At 42.3% G+C, this 16,130-nt stretch overlaps 1 protein-coding gene across 4 annotated transcripts in view; it reads left to right on the top strand.

Annotated features, from left to right (window-relative positions):
- Positions 1-483: 483 nt before the first annotated feature.
- Positions 484-16,130, top strand: part of LOC111606237 (disco-interacting protein 2 homolog C-like) — a 61,602-nt gene continuing 45,955 nt past the window's right edge. For all 4 annotated transcript variants that reach the window (XM_023326445.1, XM_023326444.1, XM_023326443.1 and 1 more), the window contains exon 1: positions 484-583. In XM_023326445.1, the coding sequence (XP_023182213.1) occupies positions 505-583 (79 nt within the window). In that variant the 5' untranslated portion in view covers positions 484-504. The remainder of the gene's footprint in view (positions 584-16,130) is intronic.

The raw sequence follows: 16,130 nt of genomic DNA, 5'->3' as shown, positions 1-16,130 counted from the left end.
CAGTGGATGAAATATAAAAATTATGCTGATCTCGTATTTCAGTCAGGTGTAACTGAAGCGGTGTCTCTCTGTAGGTGTGGTTGTTCGCTGCGCCCCCTGCAGGTGATGAGTGTCACCACCGCTTTCCGTACAGTCACGTGACAGCAGCAAGCTTCAAACGGCTGCGAGTGCGGTGCTGCGCGAGCCTCATCATCCTCATCACAACCGCCAGCAGAACCTCCGCAGCGGCAGAGAGGAGAACCGACCGAACCACAGGGGGTCTTCACCGAGCCAAGGAAGCGGGCAACATGGCGGACCCCCGTTAAAACCGGACCCAGATTTATCCTCTTTGTTCTACCCCGACGCCTCGCTGTCTTTACGCGCCTCCGCTGAGGAGGGGCCGCCGAGGAGAAGGAGAAGGAGAAGCACTCCCCCCACCGCCTCCGAGCCGAGCCAGGAGGAGGCAGGAGCGGCTGAGGAGGTAGCTGTTACCGCCGGAGAGCTGTTTTCTTCGGTACCAGCCGAATGGCGGACCGTGAGGCGTCGCCGATACCGTTGGAGATCCGAGCCCGGCTGGCGGAGCTGGAGCTGGAGCTGTCAGAGGGTAAGGAATTAATTAGAAAATGGGGGGAGAGAAAAAGAGCGCAAACCTCCCCCCTCCTCCTTCCTCCTTCTCTCCCTCCTCTTCATCCTCATCACCTTATCTCATCTCCATCCTCACCGGTTGTTCACTAGTAGCGGAATCCGGCCGTTCATTCCTGCGGCCTCATCCTCCTCCTCTTCCTCCCGCTCCTCCCATCCAGATGTTTGTCAGCCGGAGGAACCGGCCTGAGCAGCTCCGTGCTGCCCGGGGAGGGTGAGGGCAGAGCGGGATCCGGCTGCTGGGTTGGGCCGCTGCACTTTGTCTCAGCCGCGGTGCCGCTTTTAGGGAAACACCGCGTTGTTCTGCCGGTTCCGATCCAAAAACAGAGCCGTGCTGTGACCTTGAGATGTTGACACAAGCAGCCTGGCCTACCTGACTGACTGACTGCGTGAGTGTGTGTGTGCGGGCGTGTGTGTGTGTGTGTGTGTGTGGTCGGTTTTAATAATAGCTTTGCGGTGCGACGCTGCGTGACACCGCAGCACACAGAGGCTCCCCGGCTCCGGGCGCCCCGTCCTCTCCCTGTGCGTGTTTTTCTGGGCCTGCGGAGCTGGAGGGTGAGGAGCAGGATGCTCCTTCTCTCCCTGGATTGTGAGTTGAACCCACATCCGAGCTCAGATTTTCTTCCTGACCGGCTTATATAATGGGAATCACATATTTTATTCATATCGGCTCATGTGAAATTCACATTCTTCACCTAAAATTCTCCTTTTATTTTGGAGAAACATCCTGACAGCAAGCTGCAGCTAAATCTGCAGCTGTTTTGCTAAAAAAACAAAACAATCTTTCCAATATGTTTATTGCAAACTCTGGAATGAATGCTGAATTATTTATCATGGAAAGGTTGACACACAATCAGGACTCTTCTTTTTTTGAGATCTCCTGAGGTGAAGTGGACCTCCAGAACCAGCTCGGTCCGGACGCTCAGGTGTTTTTTTCTGCTGCTGATCTCTGAGGGAGACTGAGCAATCGGTTACCAAATGAGACCAAGCTGTTTTAATATAGGGCAGCGTTTCAGAGGATTAACCAAAAGGCCGTGACTTTTAAAAAAATTATAAATGGTTTTATTTTAAAACTGTCTGGGCAGCATGCCGGTTGCTCCTGATGTAAACAGGGTTGTTGTTGATGTTTTTCATAAAATTACCTTCTTTTTCCATGTTTATCAAAACTGGAAAGAATATCTTTGAGTTCAATGAGCAGATATTGTGATTTTAAACTCAGTTAAATAGTACATTTTATACTTTTATGACTAGATGACTAGACTAAATGTCTAGAAAAACAAAGATCAGTAATAAACACTATAGTTACTAGTAAATAAAAAAGCTAACTAGAGCTATTTTAAAGCTTTTATAGTTTAACAAAACCAAGAAAAAAAAGCAGAGATGCACCAATTTGTGGTTATTGGGGAGATAAAATGATTCAGCTGTTTTTAGGATCTTACATTAGCTAAAGAAGTGTGTTACAAATAGGAATGTTTCAAAAGCAGTGTTTGTATTAGTGGGACTATAACTGCTGTGACACACAGTTACAGCGATATACTAGCTAAAAAAGTTAGTAAATAACTCTTCTCTTCACATTTGCTATCAGAATACTAACAAAATATCGTGATAAAGTCCTTATCGCCCACCTCTAAAGCCGTCAACAATAATAATAACACCTAGTTTCTAGGTTTCTCAAAGGCCAACAGTTACAAATCCAGTTTGTTCCAAATCATCATTTAAATCAGGAGCGGAGGTGATGCCACACTGTGTGAGAGAGCAGTCGCTGTAAAACTTTTCACTTTTTAAACTGTCTCTGATCACATAAAGCTTGGATTCTTGACTTGATTGACTCACCTGTATAAAAAACTCCCAGAATTCCTCTGTTTTACTGCAGTCAGGAAGACGTTTAGTGAGTTTGCCTTCCGGGTTTCTGTGAAAATGTGGGAACTTTAGTCAGACTGAGCTGAGCAGAGCTGGGTGGTGGTCTGGTTCTTCTTTTCTTGGTGTTGATTTAATAACAGTGCTGCAGTGATGCAGGAACAAACCGGTCGGAGTTTTACCAGCCCATGTTTACGTTCTGAGTTATCAGTTTTGATTCCTAAAGGAAATCCAGAGCAGTGATCTGATCGTTAATCATTTTGAAAAATTAAAGCTATCAGACAGACTCTGAAAAGCAGCGAGGTTCTGTCAGACTGTATTTGTCTTTGGTTCTGGGTGGATAATATTAGCACCACACAGGAATGTGTGGATTGTAATATTTCAGATGTCGTTGATCTGCGCCCTGCACAGCGTTTCCAGGCTCGACCAGTTCTACGGATTCCTGCGGCCCAGTTGGTCCTGACCTCATTTAGGCAACAGTAGCTCAGCTGCTACAGAAAATACTCCAATCATTTGTTGTGTTTGAAGACCTTTGTTGATATTTTTGGGTTGAATTTTTGGATGTTCGGACAAATATTCCTTCTGGTTTTAGATGCTGTGCAGACAGGAAGAAATTTTGCTTTTACTTTTTTACAACTGGAAGGAGCTGATTAGTATCTAAAAACTTCAAATAATACCTGAACTACAACTTCAAATCCCAGAAACGTTGAAAAAGAGCAGAGAGAGAAGGAGGAAGTTCAAACCGTCTCTTCCCCTCCTGTCTGGCTGTCTGGTTGTCTCCAACCAGACAGCCAGACAGAAAATTAAAAAGCAAAAGCAAAGGAGGAGGATTAGCAGAGCTTGTTGCCACATATTAAGCCACTAGCATGTCAAGACAGTTGTACAGTTTTCAGTCAGAGGCCTCTTGAGATTTGTTGCAAGACTGACTGCTACTGGAGAACCTTCCTGTCAACAGCTGTTTTTACTAATTGAAAAATAGATAAATCAATTTGATCAATAATCAAATTTTCTATTTTTGAAGATTTAATTTTTTAAAATGGATTTTTTTATTTCACCAATGCTCTCCTTGAGTCTTCAGAGTGATGTAAGTGCACCCGGGGTGGCCATCTTGTTTGAAAAGCATTTTTTACGGCTTGTCAACTCGCTGAAGGAAAGGTTGAAATAAAAGCCATTTTTTAAAGATATTTTCTCTCATTTGGATCTTTTTTCAAGGAACAAAGCGAGGAAAAAGAATGGCAGATTTATTTGTAAGCCGTATCGCCCAGTCCTGGTTTGAAATGTCCATAGAGGTCAAGTTTGTCTCTGCTTATGAAGCTAAAGGAAAAGGAGGCAAATAAAAGTGATTAGTCAGTTTAGTAACTCAGAGCAGAATCACCTCATCTCATCTGTTAGTCATGGAAAATATGTAACATTTCATCACAATAACAAACTTCGGTGTGTTATTGGGAATTTGTACGATTGATACGACTGAAGTAAAACGACTGTGAAAGGGAATCTGAAAGCTGCCGGTATACATGCGGATTACCTTAAAAATCACAACGACACAATAATAACATGACTTTAATCTAAGCCAACATGGCAACCTGAACGCAGCTTTATTGGGTTTAAAACAGGAAACCTCCAGATCAACTGTCTGCATGCAGGTTTTGACAAACTTTAGTGTTTTATCTAATAAACTCCAGCCTGTAGAAGATGAGAGCTGCAGATCGGTGCGGTTGTCTGTCAGATTTGATGGGTTGAGCTACAGTGTTTGACTCCAACCTGGCAGATAATCGGCGCTCCACCTGTTTATTAGATAAACTGAGCAATCAGCCGACTCTCCGCCGCTGAATCCTGTCTCCTCCAGCGCCTTTCTGTGACCTCCAGCCATTAAAAGTCAATATTCTTCAGCGTCTCAGAGCATTTTGCTCCTGCAGCATTACAGATCAGACCAAACTGTGATCTCTGACATGTCCTACACACCTTCAAGTATCCATTCCAGTTTTATGTGATGAAGCTCAAAGACCTTCTGGAAAGTTTTTCTTATTTGTCCCATAAAAACCTGCAGCTTTATCCAGGGAAAACCAACTGAGACCAGACAGAACAATAAAAAGAAATAATCTAATATTTAATCAGTAAAGTGTGAAACCTGCAGCCTGTGTAGTTTATAACTGGACATTCATAATCAACCTGTTCGTGATTCTGGTGTTTCACCTCTGACCTTCTGCAGCGCTGCAGATTGAGAGTTTTCTTCGTTAGAGATGCAGCCCTGCTTTGCTCCGCATGTGAGCCTGCATGCGACGCAGCGATGCTCATCATGTGGCCTGCAGCGGTGCGTTTCAGGTCAGCTCTGTTTCTGTGGAGCTGGGATCATTTATGGCGTCTTTCATAATCCCTGATTACTTCCTGTGTGTCGTGGTTCTGTCAGCAGGCTGCTGGGTTTGGGAAGCAAATTTAACCAAAATAAACAACTTTTATTATAATTTTACAGCTGTTTGAAAAAGTTAGACTTTTTAATATTAGTCTGAGGTGTTTGAGACTGAGGCAGACTACAAACCTGATCCAGTTCCACTGGTTCTGTCAGGAGGAATGGACCAGAACTCAGCAAACTGTCAGGGGAAGCTTGTATCATTTTAAAGGCGACGCTGCCGAATACTGAGGAAATGTATGTAAACTTCTGGTCTTGAAGATGTTAAATAAATGAACTTTTAGCAAATGGAAGTAAAGTAAGAGAAGTTTGGTCTGAATTAACTGTATGTAAACGTCTGGTTTCATCTGTATATTTAGATCATGAGACGTATTTTTCAGTTTGATTAAATTATGTGATGGAAATATTCAGGTTCAAATATTAAGATTTTTTTATTCTGGGCTAAAGTGTCCATTGAATATAAAATTGGTCAGATATATGACCATGAAGGTTCCTCCGTTAGCGGACAGTGGAGGCCCAACGTTCCTCCGTTAGCGGACAGCGAAGGCCCGACGTTCCTCCGTTAGCGCACAGCGGAGGATGAAGGTTCCTCCGTTAACGCACAGCGGAGGATGAAGGTTCCTCCGTTAGCAGACAGCGAAGGCCCAATGTTCCTCCGTTAGCGCACAGCGGAGGATGAAGGTTCCTCCGTTAACGCACAGCGGAGGATGAAGGTTCCTCCGTTAGCGCACAGCGGAGGATGAAGGTTCCTCCGTTAACGCACAGCGGAGGATGAAGGTTCCTCCGTTAGCTGTTAGCGGAGGATGAACGTTTCTCCGTTAGCGGACAGTGGAGGATGAACGTTCCTCCGTTAGCGGACAGTGGAGGATGAAGGTTCCTCTGTTAGCGGTTAGCGGAGGATGAGGGTTCCTCTGTTAGCGGTTAGCGGAGGATGAACATTCCTCCGTTAGCGGTTAGCGGAGGATGAACGTTTCTCCGTTAGCGGACAGCGGAGGATGAAGGTTCCTCCGTTAGCGCACAGCGGAGGATGAAGGTTCCTCCGTTAACGCACAGCGGAGGATGAAGGTTCCTCCGTTAGCTGTTAGCGGAGGATGAACGTTTCTCCGTTAGCGGACAGTGGAGGATGAACGTTCCTCCGTTAGCGGACAGTGGAGGATGAAGGTTCCTCTGTTAGCGGTTAGCGGAGGATGAACGTTCCTCCGTTAGCGGTTAGCGGAGGATGAGGGTTCCTCTGTTAGCGGTTAGCGGAGGATGAACATTCCTCCGTTAGCGGACAGCGGAGGATGAAGGTTCCTCTGTTAGCGGTTAGCGGAGGATGAACGTTCCTCCGTTAGCGGTTAGCGGAGGATGAACGTTCCTCCGTTAACGGACAGCGGAGGAAACCGCGGCATGTTTCCATTTCTGAAGGCATTTGATCTGGTGACAGCTGGCTGACTGATGCGTCGGTGTGTTTTCAGAATGGACACGCTGTCAGCGCTGGCTGCGCCGCCTGGTTACACTGACGTTCGTCTCCGTCGCCCCACTCCACACAAACACACTGTGGGCTGTGTAACTTCACTGCTCATGATTCTGCTGACGGTCCTCCGTCAGAAGGTCCAGAACCATGACAAGCCTGACCGCTCTGCTGAGGTTTAACGACTTTAGAGCGCCGTTGCATTTCTTACGTCCAGTTTGTGCAGCGTCACTTCACCAGACCTCACAGCCTCACTCAGCAGAAACAAAGAAGTCTGGCAGGAAATGTTTCTTCCTGTCAGCTTTTAAAGACGAACACATCCTCACCTCGGTTCAGATTAACAGATTCTAGATCCTCAATATGTCCATCATCAAACCCTAATCATCCAAAAAATAGTTTACTGATTGATCATATCTTTTGTTTTTCTTTGAGATCTAATAGAAAAATTCTGATTTTGGTGATTTTCTTTCAGAAAATAATAACACATCCAAGCTAATTTATGCTCACTTTGTCTTAATGAAATTAAACAAACAGTCTCAAGTTTTTCAAAGAAAAGGCTAAGACACGTCCTAAAAGATAAAAAGTCCAAGTAGTAAAACTCTAAATTACCATGGCGACATTTTGTTTTTATCGTTTCAACTGGCAGCTGAATAACTGGGCCTTTATTTTTGGTCTAGTTTTGATATTGTGGTACCGGTACATCTTCATGTATTGCTCATGTCAAGGTACAAATCTCTACAGCACAAGTCTAAGTCAAATCTGAAGCTTTAATTTTTGCAACTTCAGTGCAATTTGATCTGTAATATCAAAGTCGAGTCACCATCTTTAGTTAAAACCCTAAATGATCGTAGTGACATCATTTTTTTTATCGTTTTAAGTGACTACTGTACTGGATAACTGGTTTTCTATTTCTGCCCATTAAGAACCAATTAATTCAGTGAATATGATCGAAACTTGTGTTTGAGGATATAAATGTTTATGTTGCTGTGAGATCCGCAGCTTTTAATTGGGTCAGAGTGAAAAACGTGAGAGCGGAGCAGAGAGGCGTCACTCCTGCTGAAACATGCGTCTCTGTTTGGTACAAAGAGCAGCTTATGGACTTTATTCATTCCTGATCAACTGATTGTTTCTGATTATGATGAGACATTTGAATCAGAGATCAGCAGAGCTTGTGATTAAATGAAAATGTTTATTATTGAGATTAAAAAGGAAGCAGAACTGAAAACAAGAGGAACAAATTGATTTCTGGAGGCTCTTCAGGATCTTCACGATGTTTGCTGGTAAATTTCTGCCTCTATTTCTCACTGTTTAATTATGAACTTTGACCTTCCCCAAGGCGTTTAAGGCCAGCAGAGCTTTAGATGTTCTGGATTCTATGACTTCCTGAAAAATGGTTGATGTGCTGTTGAAGTAATTTTGCTCTGTGGAACTGGGTTAACTGGGATAGTAATACTGACTAACTGGAAATAATTCGGCTAATTAGTGGCGTCAGTTTTTTGTGTTGCTAGTCATTCTGGGTCTGGTTCTGTAGAACTGGGCAGCCGGTCCGCCTGCAGCCCAACACTCAGCACTAGGCGTTGACCAAGCCGCCACTGGATGACCTTACAGTACGACCTTGACCCAGTGCTCCAACTGGGCGCCCTGCTTCCTGTTCAGTGTTTGTTAATGGGCCGCCGGCTCGGCCAGGCCCAGATGGGTCGAGACGGGCCGCAGAGCTAAAGGACGCTGCACACGTGAGTGGGACCGCCCGGGGTCTGCTGAGTGTGACACACGCAGCTGCTCAGAGGAGGCTGGGTGAGCCGGTCGCCATGGAGATGATGCGACGCACCGACGACTCGTTTCATTTTTATCAAACTTCCACATCTGGATCCTGCAGCTGCTTCTGGTTCCATGCTGTTCTTATGGAATATATTCTATAGAAGAAAAAATTCTACAGAGAATCACAATCATGGCAATCCTCTAAAATAGATTTCATAGTTGTAAATAAATGTTTTTGTTTGTTTACTGTCTTTTCCTCTTGTCAGTCTCATCATTCAGACAGATTTTCTAGACCGTTTCTGAATTACAAATGAATCGAATCGTCATCCTATAAATCAGAATTGAATCAAATCTCTAGACACTGAAAGATTTGTATCTGATATTCCATCATCTAAGTGATTCTGCTTATGAATTTCCAAACATTTGGATTTTTCTCTCCTCCCAACACGGCCTCAGAAACATTTGCTCCTGGTTGCTGCTGAGGACAGAAGTCGGAGGCTGGCTGAATAAGCCGCTCCATATGACCAGACGTGTTGCCTGTTTTCAGTACGTGACATTTTCAGCACACTCTGCTCCGACGCTGTGTATAATGAGCCATTTATTTTTACATTGGATGATAAATGTCAAGTTCCCGAGAATCACAGAGCAGTTCCAGCACGTATTAGAGCTCCAGGAAACCAAACAAACAAACGGGGCTTAAAGGAGGAGAAAACCAGAGCTGAAATGTGGCTTTGGAGAAAAATCAAACGGTCAGCTCTGTTTTCCTTCAGATAGCACTCAGCCATCTTTCTGGTAACAAACCATCCAGAATGTTAACCTTCTTATTTCCAATTCTTTGCTTTGTTTTGCTATTATCTGTCACACTTTGCAAGCCTTCTTGCTGCTTGACTGCCACCAATGATGAACCAAAGCTACGTTAGGCAGGCGGAGGATTGAGTAGAAAACACAAAATATTTAGTTTCTTAAATATTTATGTACATGCAGAATATGTCAATTTGCAATTTTCACCTTAGTATCAGCTGTCGTAACTCATAACATCCAGAAGGATCTCCAGTAGCAGTCAGTACTGCAACAAATCTGAAGAAGCCTCTGATTGAAGACTTGCCATATGCTAACAGCTCAATAGCAGAGACAATATTCCACAGTAACATTTATAGATTATTTTGTAACTTTCTTTTTATTTTGTGTTTAAGCGTCATTTACTATAACAGGATTTGTTTTTATTATTTCAGTGTAATGAATATGTATTATTTCTAACAATGACTTATTGATCTGTTTCATTGCATTAAATGTTGCTTATATTACGATAAACAACGTTTACAAGGCTGAAGGATTTTTTTGTCAATGTTTTGTTCTCAGACCAGTCAGCCGTAAAAGTTGTGAGAAACACATTTCAAAACATAAAATGTTATTTTATTTTAGTTTGCCTGCTGTAGAAGACAGATACTATCACGCGTAGCTAAAAATTATTTTAGTTTAATCGAAAGAACTGATTAAAAATCATTCTACCGATTTTTCATTTAACCTTTTAAGTCTTTTGTACAATGTTAGGAATACATTAACAGATCCAAATAAGCAAATAATTTAATTCCTTTTTTTAGGAAAATAAGCATTTTATTTTAAAATGCACTAAAATGCATACCAGTAGTATTCTGCCAAGGTGTTTTTATTTTAAATGTAATATGTATGCATATAATGTACAGTTTGGGTTTAATTATAGCTCTGAGTATGATGTTTTTTCAGTAAATGGCGTTTTTTGAATCTGTGTACTCCAGTTTGTGATTAATTGATAACTATATTTGTTGACAATTATTTTATTGATCAATTCATCACAATTAATCTGATTAATCATTTCAGCTCTAGTCACAGGACATGATTAATAACAGTGATAAATGATCATATAGTGAATATAATAGTGAATTGAAACAGTTTTTTAGTTCATTTGTGCAGTGTGGTGCTGGAAAAGTTTGAAAACGTATCTTGAAAATGCTTGAAAAGTTCTTGAATTTTATAAACCATAAAAAATAAAGTCTGGATGTGTAAAAATCTTCCTCCTGGTTTTCACCTTCGCCTATGAGTTTAAAAGGTTGGAGCATCTCTCATCTGATGCTCCAAATCCAAGATGGCCATCTCAGGCCTTCTCCAAGAGAACCGTTGCTAGGCAACACCCTCCCAGCTCTGCTGCGCTGCGCTGCGAGTGGAAGATGGCGTCTCCCCACGGACCTCGGGTGTGTTTGTAAGAGAGTAAAAAATAGAAGAACAGAGAATGTTGTTCCACTGCGGCTGATCAGAGAGAAGAAGAAGCTGGAGGCATCTGTTGGTTTTATAGCACACAGACGAAGCTTACCGGCACCGATCAGAAGATTGGACCCAGATGTTCTGGCTGTTCTCCACCATCAGATTATCAACTCTTTATTTCCCTCTCTCTCCTCATTTGAGTTAAATCAATCCATTTGATTTGATTCTGGGTGATTAAAAACAGCGGAGGCTCGTTTTCTCTGCACTCTCTGTCGTCTGTGATTCAGCTGCAGACCGACACCTTTCAGTCATCACAGCCCTGCAGCGAATCTGCTTTATTTTCCCCTCATTCGTGTTTCTGCTCACATATTTCCTCCCTGCACTCCAGAGACTCCCCACAGCTCAGCATATGTTATCCATGAAGTCAGCAGAGACGCTGCTCCGGTAGAAACGTGCTTTACCACATCTGGTTCGCTGAAGAGTTTACGGTAGAAGTCCGAGACATCACACTTCCCACACCGTGCTCAACAGATTGTGTGATGATCGTTTTAGGGTGCATTGTCACCAGCATTGTTTAGTCTAGTCCGTTTGAAAGTCCGGTTTGTTTGGAGAGCTGTGAATGTGTAATAAAACTCTGATGAAGACCTGAAAAGTGAAGTCCTACAAACCTCAGTCTGGGTTCATTTGAAGTGAACTCTGGTGCGGTTTCAATGCATATGCAAACACTAAGCGGACCGCAGACAGCTCCAAAAGCAGGAAGTGGACTACAGCGCAGGGCATTCTGGGTAAATCCAACCAAAACAAACACTAGTGTTATGTTTATTGTGTAGAATATCAGTGTTGTATAAAGTACTGAAATCTCAGAGTCAAGTAAAAGTATAAGTACCTCTCCAAAATATGACTTTGGTAAAAGTCGAAGTCACTGACTGAAATGTTACTTGAGTTAAAGTCTTACAGTATCTGAAACTTCTTGTACTTAAGTATGGAAATTACTGTAAAAATGGATGTACTCAACTAATGTAATGAAAAGTACAAGTAAAAAGTAAAACAAAGCAAATGCAGTTTGAATGACATTTTTTATATTTTGGTAAACTTGTCAAATACACTTAAAATAATGTACCCAACCAAGTGCAGGCAAAATGAAACCTGCTAATAGATATACCTGCAGGCATCATTTAGTTAAGAAAATTAGGTGCTTTACCTATAGCACAAGGTTAACTTAACCTGCTTTACAACTGAACCAGCTTCTTAGTATACCCTCCAGGACAGAAAATACAAAGTTTTTGTAAGCCTTAAGTTTTCCCTTCAAGTAAGGTCAGTGCTGAAAATGAGAAAAATAAATAGTACAGAAAATGCGGCCAACCTGAAGAAAAAGATCTGTTACGATTACTCTACTTCACAAATCAGTGAATCAGTCAATGCTACAGTCAGTAGGTGGTGCACACAACTGGTCATTATGCAAAAGAAAAAAAGAATTGGGAGGGAAATGCAGCTTATTGGCATCTGTAAACCTGGTTTTGAACTTGCATGCCTTTCCTATATTCGTTAAATTTAGTCTAAATTGCTATCGCTATGGCTTCTGTCCCCCTTGAACAGAGGAGTCTAGGTAGCCTGATACAGTCAACATTAGGCCTAAGCTAAATACGCCACGTATGGAACTGAAACAATGCCAAACAAAGTTCATTTATGGTCAATGTTTCACAATACAGTAGTGTCTAGTGACCAAGCTATAGTTACTGAAACAGGAGGATTATAACCATTTCATAAGAAGTTACCTCGATGTGTTTCTTCAAGTTGGACGGGGAGTTTTTGTAAGATAGAATTTCCACATCTTCGGGCAGGAATAACATAAACTGCATGCGGTACGACGAATCTTTAACACCCACAAAAGAGTATATTGTGTTTAAGGCCATGGGCTCTCATCACCAGCTGGTGGTTCCGCTGGAGCCGTGTCCGACATAGTTGCAGTCGTTGTGGTCTCCGTCTCCTCCTCCATGTGGCTGCTGCTGATTGCCAGACTTGCTTTGTGTTTAATGGAAGAAGCGAAACAGGTGTATCCTATTGGTGGTGATGAACCAGCCCAGGCAAGTAGGGTACCGACTTTGTTCGGTAGCCTGCTTGCTACTTGCTAATCAGTAGGTGGGATCAAAACACTTTGTTTCTCTCTCTCGCTTTTTTGTAACGAGTAACTAAACCACACATTGAAAATGTATCGGAGTAAAAGTACGCAATTAAGTTCGGAAATATAGTGAAGTAAAAGTGAAAGTCATCAAAAATTTTCATACTCGAGGAAAGTATGAAGTACTCCAAAATATACTTAAGTAAAGTAGTGAAGTATTTTTACTTCGTAACTATACAACACTGTAGAATATTACTAGTGTTATTATTAGTTGAAATACGCCACCTTGTGGTCACTTTAAGTTATTGTTTAAGTTAATAGTAGAAGAAGAATATGGACAGGAAGTGCTTTGCCCAGAATCAAATGGCCGCTCTACACTCCTCCTAGTTCTTTCTTGGTGTTTGTTAAAGCATTGTCTGTGAGTATTACTTGGTAAAAACATTAAGGCACCTGTAATGTTACATAATATGATGGTATTGTGTAAAGTTGTATGTTTATAGCCCGTTATTATTATGCTAATGAGTCCGTTTTCATATGCTAATTTTTGTTGCTAATCGCTAGCTAACATCCTCATTTCATTGAAAGTCAATGCCATGTTGGTCCTTTATTTTATTTGTATCGCTCTGTAAAGCCTAGATTGTAATACATTGCATTTCTGCATGTTACAGTTTCACAAAAAAAGGAAGGAGAAGAAAATTATTGAACTATCACTGAAGTAAACTTTGTTAACCAGTCATCGCCGTCAGGATTTTCTTCATCTTTCAAGATTGTTTAGCTGTTTGGATAGCTAGTGCGAGTATCTAGTGAGGCCAATAACAACTAGCCTAGCGCTATTGGGAGAAATGGCTCCTGGTCTTTACCAAAAACAAAAGAGAAATCCTCCAACTTCTGAAATCTGAGGCTACTACATTTTTACATTTGATAAAGAAAGAAGTTACTCTCAGAGTCTTCAGATGTTTCCTTCAGTAGTTCTTGGTGCAGCGCCCCCACTGGCGAGGAGGGGAACAGGTTGCTCAAATGGTTTGGTTTGTTTAACTCAGTGCAGCGATAAAGAGAATCGCAGCAGCTGAAAATGTAACAAATGTTGTGACTTTGGTTGCCAGACTATCAGGTGTAAAAAAAATCCTTAGTGAAACATCCTAAGTGGTAGTTTTTCTCCTTTAAGCCCTTCCAGACAGCCATACATGTTCATTCTTCTTCACCTCTCCTGTCAGAACATTTAACCTGCTAACTGCAGAGTCTAAGATGGAGCTTGTGAGTTTTTTAGTTAACTCTCTGAAACTTGCACGGGCTGATCATGGTGGACTTCCTGGGAAGACTTACAGCTGCAGAATGACGTCAAATAGTTTGGAAATGTGCTTAATATACCTTCCAAAACTGATGTCAAGCAGCAGTTTCTGCTCTAAAGCTCACTGCTGGTGTCTTTCTGGTTTGGCATTGAACTCTGCAGGCCAGCAAACTGGAAAAAGAGCAGCTTTATGGACCCGTCCCACTGATGATCCGCAGCACCTGGTCGCTAATAAATTCTGCATCTTTACATAGAAGTTAGGTCAGCAGGGTGTCTGTGAATCTTTAAAAAGTCTTAAATTCATTTTAAAAATGTAAGTTGATCTTGAATTTGTTAATCACATCTTAAATTTTGTCGTGGCAGAACAATTTCATCATTTTTTTTCTCACAGGACAGGTTAAACTTTGAGTGATGCGCAGGCATCTTCATTGCGTTTGTGACTCGAGGCCATTGAGGCTACTGCTAACTAGCTGCTGATATACTATTGCTAGCTAGCTTTGTAGCGTCACCAGTCTTTTCTAGTCTCTTACATTTTCTTCATAATAGTCTTGAAAAAGTTTTAAGAGTTGCTGAAAGCTCAAAAGTAAAACCCTGTTCAGATTATAATAATGTATTTTTATTATTTGCTGAATCATCTGTAGGAGGGAGTGTTTCTTTTCCTCATGACTGTAAACTCTTTAGTGTGAAGAAGCTGTTGTCTGGTTGTGTTCAGACTTACACAGTCCTCCATTAGTCTTGCTGTCTGCAGAAAGATTCGACCCAGCAGTGATTTATTCTTGTTTTCTTTGTTCACCTGAACCCAGACGGATTGTCCTCCAGAACCCGTCCCAGTCTAACTGCTGACATGTTCCTTCATTACTGGTTTGTTTGGGTCGGGTTCCACATAAATCATCCTGCTGTAGGAAACACCCACTGCAGCTCTGGAGCAGGGCTGAAAATACTCCACACAGATGCTCCTTCTGCTCGGTTTAGCAACATTTGCTGAAGCTGTTTATCTTGTTTAATTTTAGAAAACTGTGTGTCAAAACACAAGATATTAAAAAGGTTGAGGAGAAGTGAATGACTGCCTGTGTTCTGGTAGTTTGTCTGCGTTTCACGACTCAGAAAAATAGCTTAGCGAGTGGAAAACATCCATCGTTTTACTGCAAGTACAAATTATTCCCCATTTTCTCCTGTTATTGGGAAAACTGTAAAGCATGAAGTTACACATCTTCTGTTTACTCTCCCTGACCTTCCAAAGAATAATCAATAATCAGCAACTGGAGAGGCAGTTTAACATTTAATTGGGGTAAACCAGGAAGTATCAGCAGAAATTAGCGGTGCTGTGCAGACCGTAGGGTGCGATTGATAGCTGGTGATTGTGTTGGTTTGGTGTAAGGTTGCCATGGCAGTGAAGACCCCCCTCAGGGACTGTAATGAACCCCTCACCTTCCCTGTCACCCACTGACCTCTGTGTCTGTCCACTGTCATGGCCGCCCTCGGTTTGATGACAGGGCCGCTGATGTCGTCGTCTCTTTGGTTGCAGAGCGCCGTTTAGCTCATGTAGCTCCTTGGGTTTCCTCGCTAAGACTGATGGAGGAAACTTCTGCTCTGTGAGGTAGTTAATCCTGGACTGAGTCTTTCACACGTCTCCACAGTCCTTAGGAAAACCTGCCTGCCATCACCCTAATCTCTAGTTTTCTCCAGGTTCTTTACGTACCAGAGAAAGGTCATTTAACATTTCTACCTTTGGACCCCAGAGATGGGTCGATTGACCTGAAGGATTTTATCTAGCAGGTGCTTTTGTTCTGTGAATATGGCCATTACCTTATAAGTACCCTGGTAATGGCCTCAACGCATCTCACAGTTGCACAATTGTTCCTTAGACTTAGACTGACTTTATTATCATTTTGCATGCACAGGGTGAATACAGAACGAAATTTCGTTGCATACGGCTCAGGACAGTGTTTGAGGTTCCAATGTTGTGAGGTTACTCCAGAGTAAAATAAAATACAGTATAAAATATGAATATAAATATGAATATAAAGTGCAGGACTGACAGTAAAATAGAAGTTATTTAGCTCTGTACATGTGCAAGGTATAAAGTGGAGACCAGTTTTTGAGTGCAGTCCAGTTAAGAGTGCAGCAGTCTGATGGCAAGTGGGAAAAAGCTGTTTCAGAACCTGGTGGACCTGCACCGGTTGCTGCAGAACCTCTTTCCAGAGGGCAGCAGGGAGAACAGTCCATGGTGGGGTGTGAGGGGTCACTGATGATGTTTCAGCCTCAGGACACGCGTCCTGCATCGATGGTTGACCTGACACTTCGCCCTTTTGCCTGAGCTGGGTGTGGAAGGTTGTTGCCGAAGCAGTTTCTCCTTGTGTGCCTTCTTCTCACTCACATGAGAGTTACC

The sequence above is a fragment of the Xiphophorus maculatus genome, chromosome 21 (assembly GCF_002775205.1).
Source record: "Xiphophorus maculatus strain JP 163 A chromosome 21, X_maculatus-5.0-male, whole genome shotgun sequence".
In the NCBI taxonomy this organism is placed as follows: domain Eukaryota; kingdom Metazoa; phylum Chordata; class Actinopteri; order Cyprinodontiformes; family Poeciliidae; genus Xiphophorus; species Xiphophorus maculatus.
This window is presented reverse-complemented; position numbering and strand designations above follow the sequence as displayed.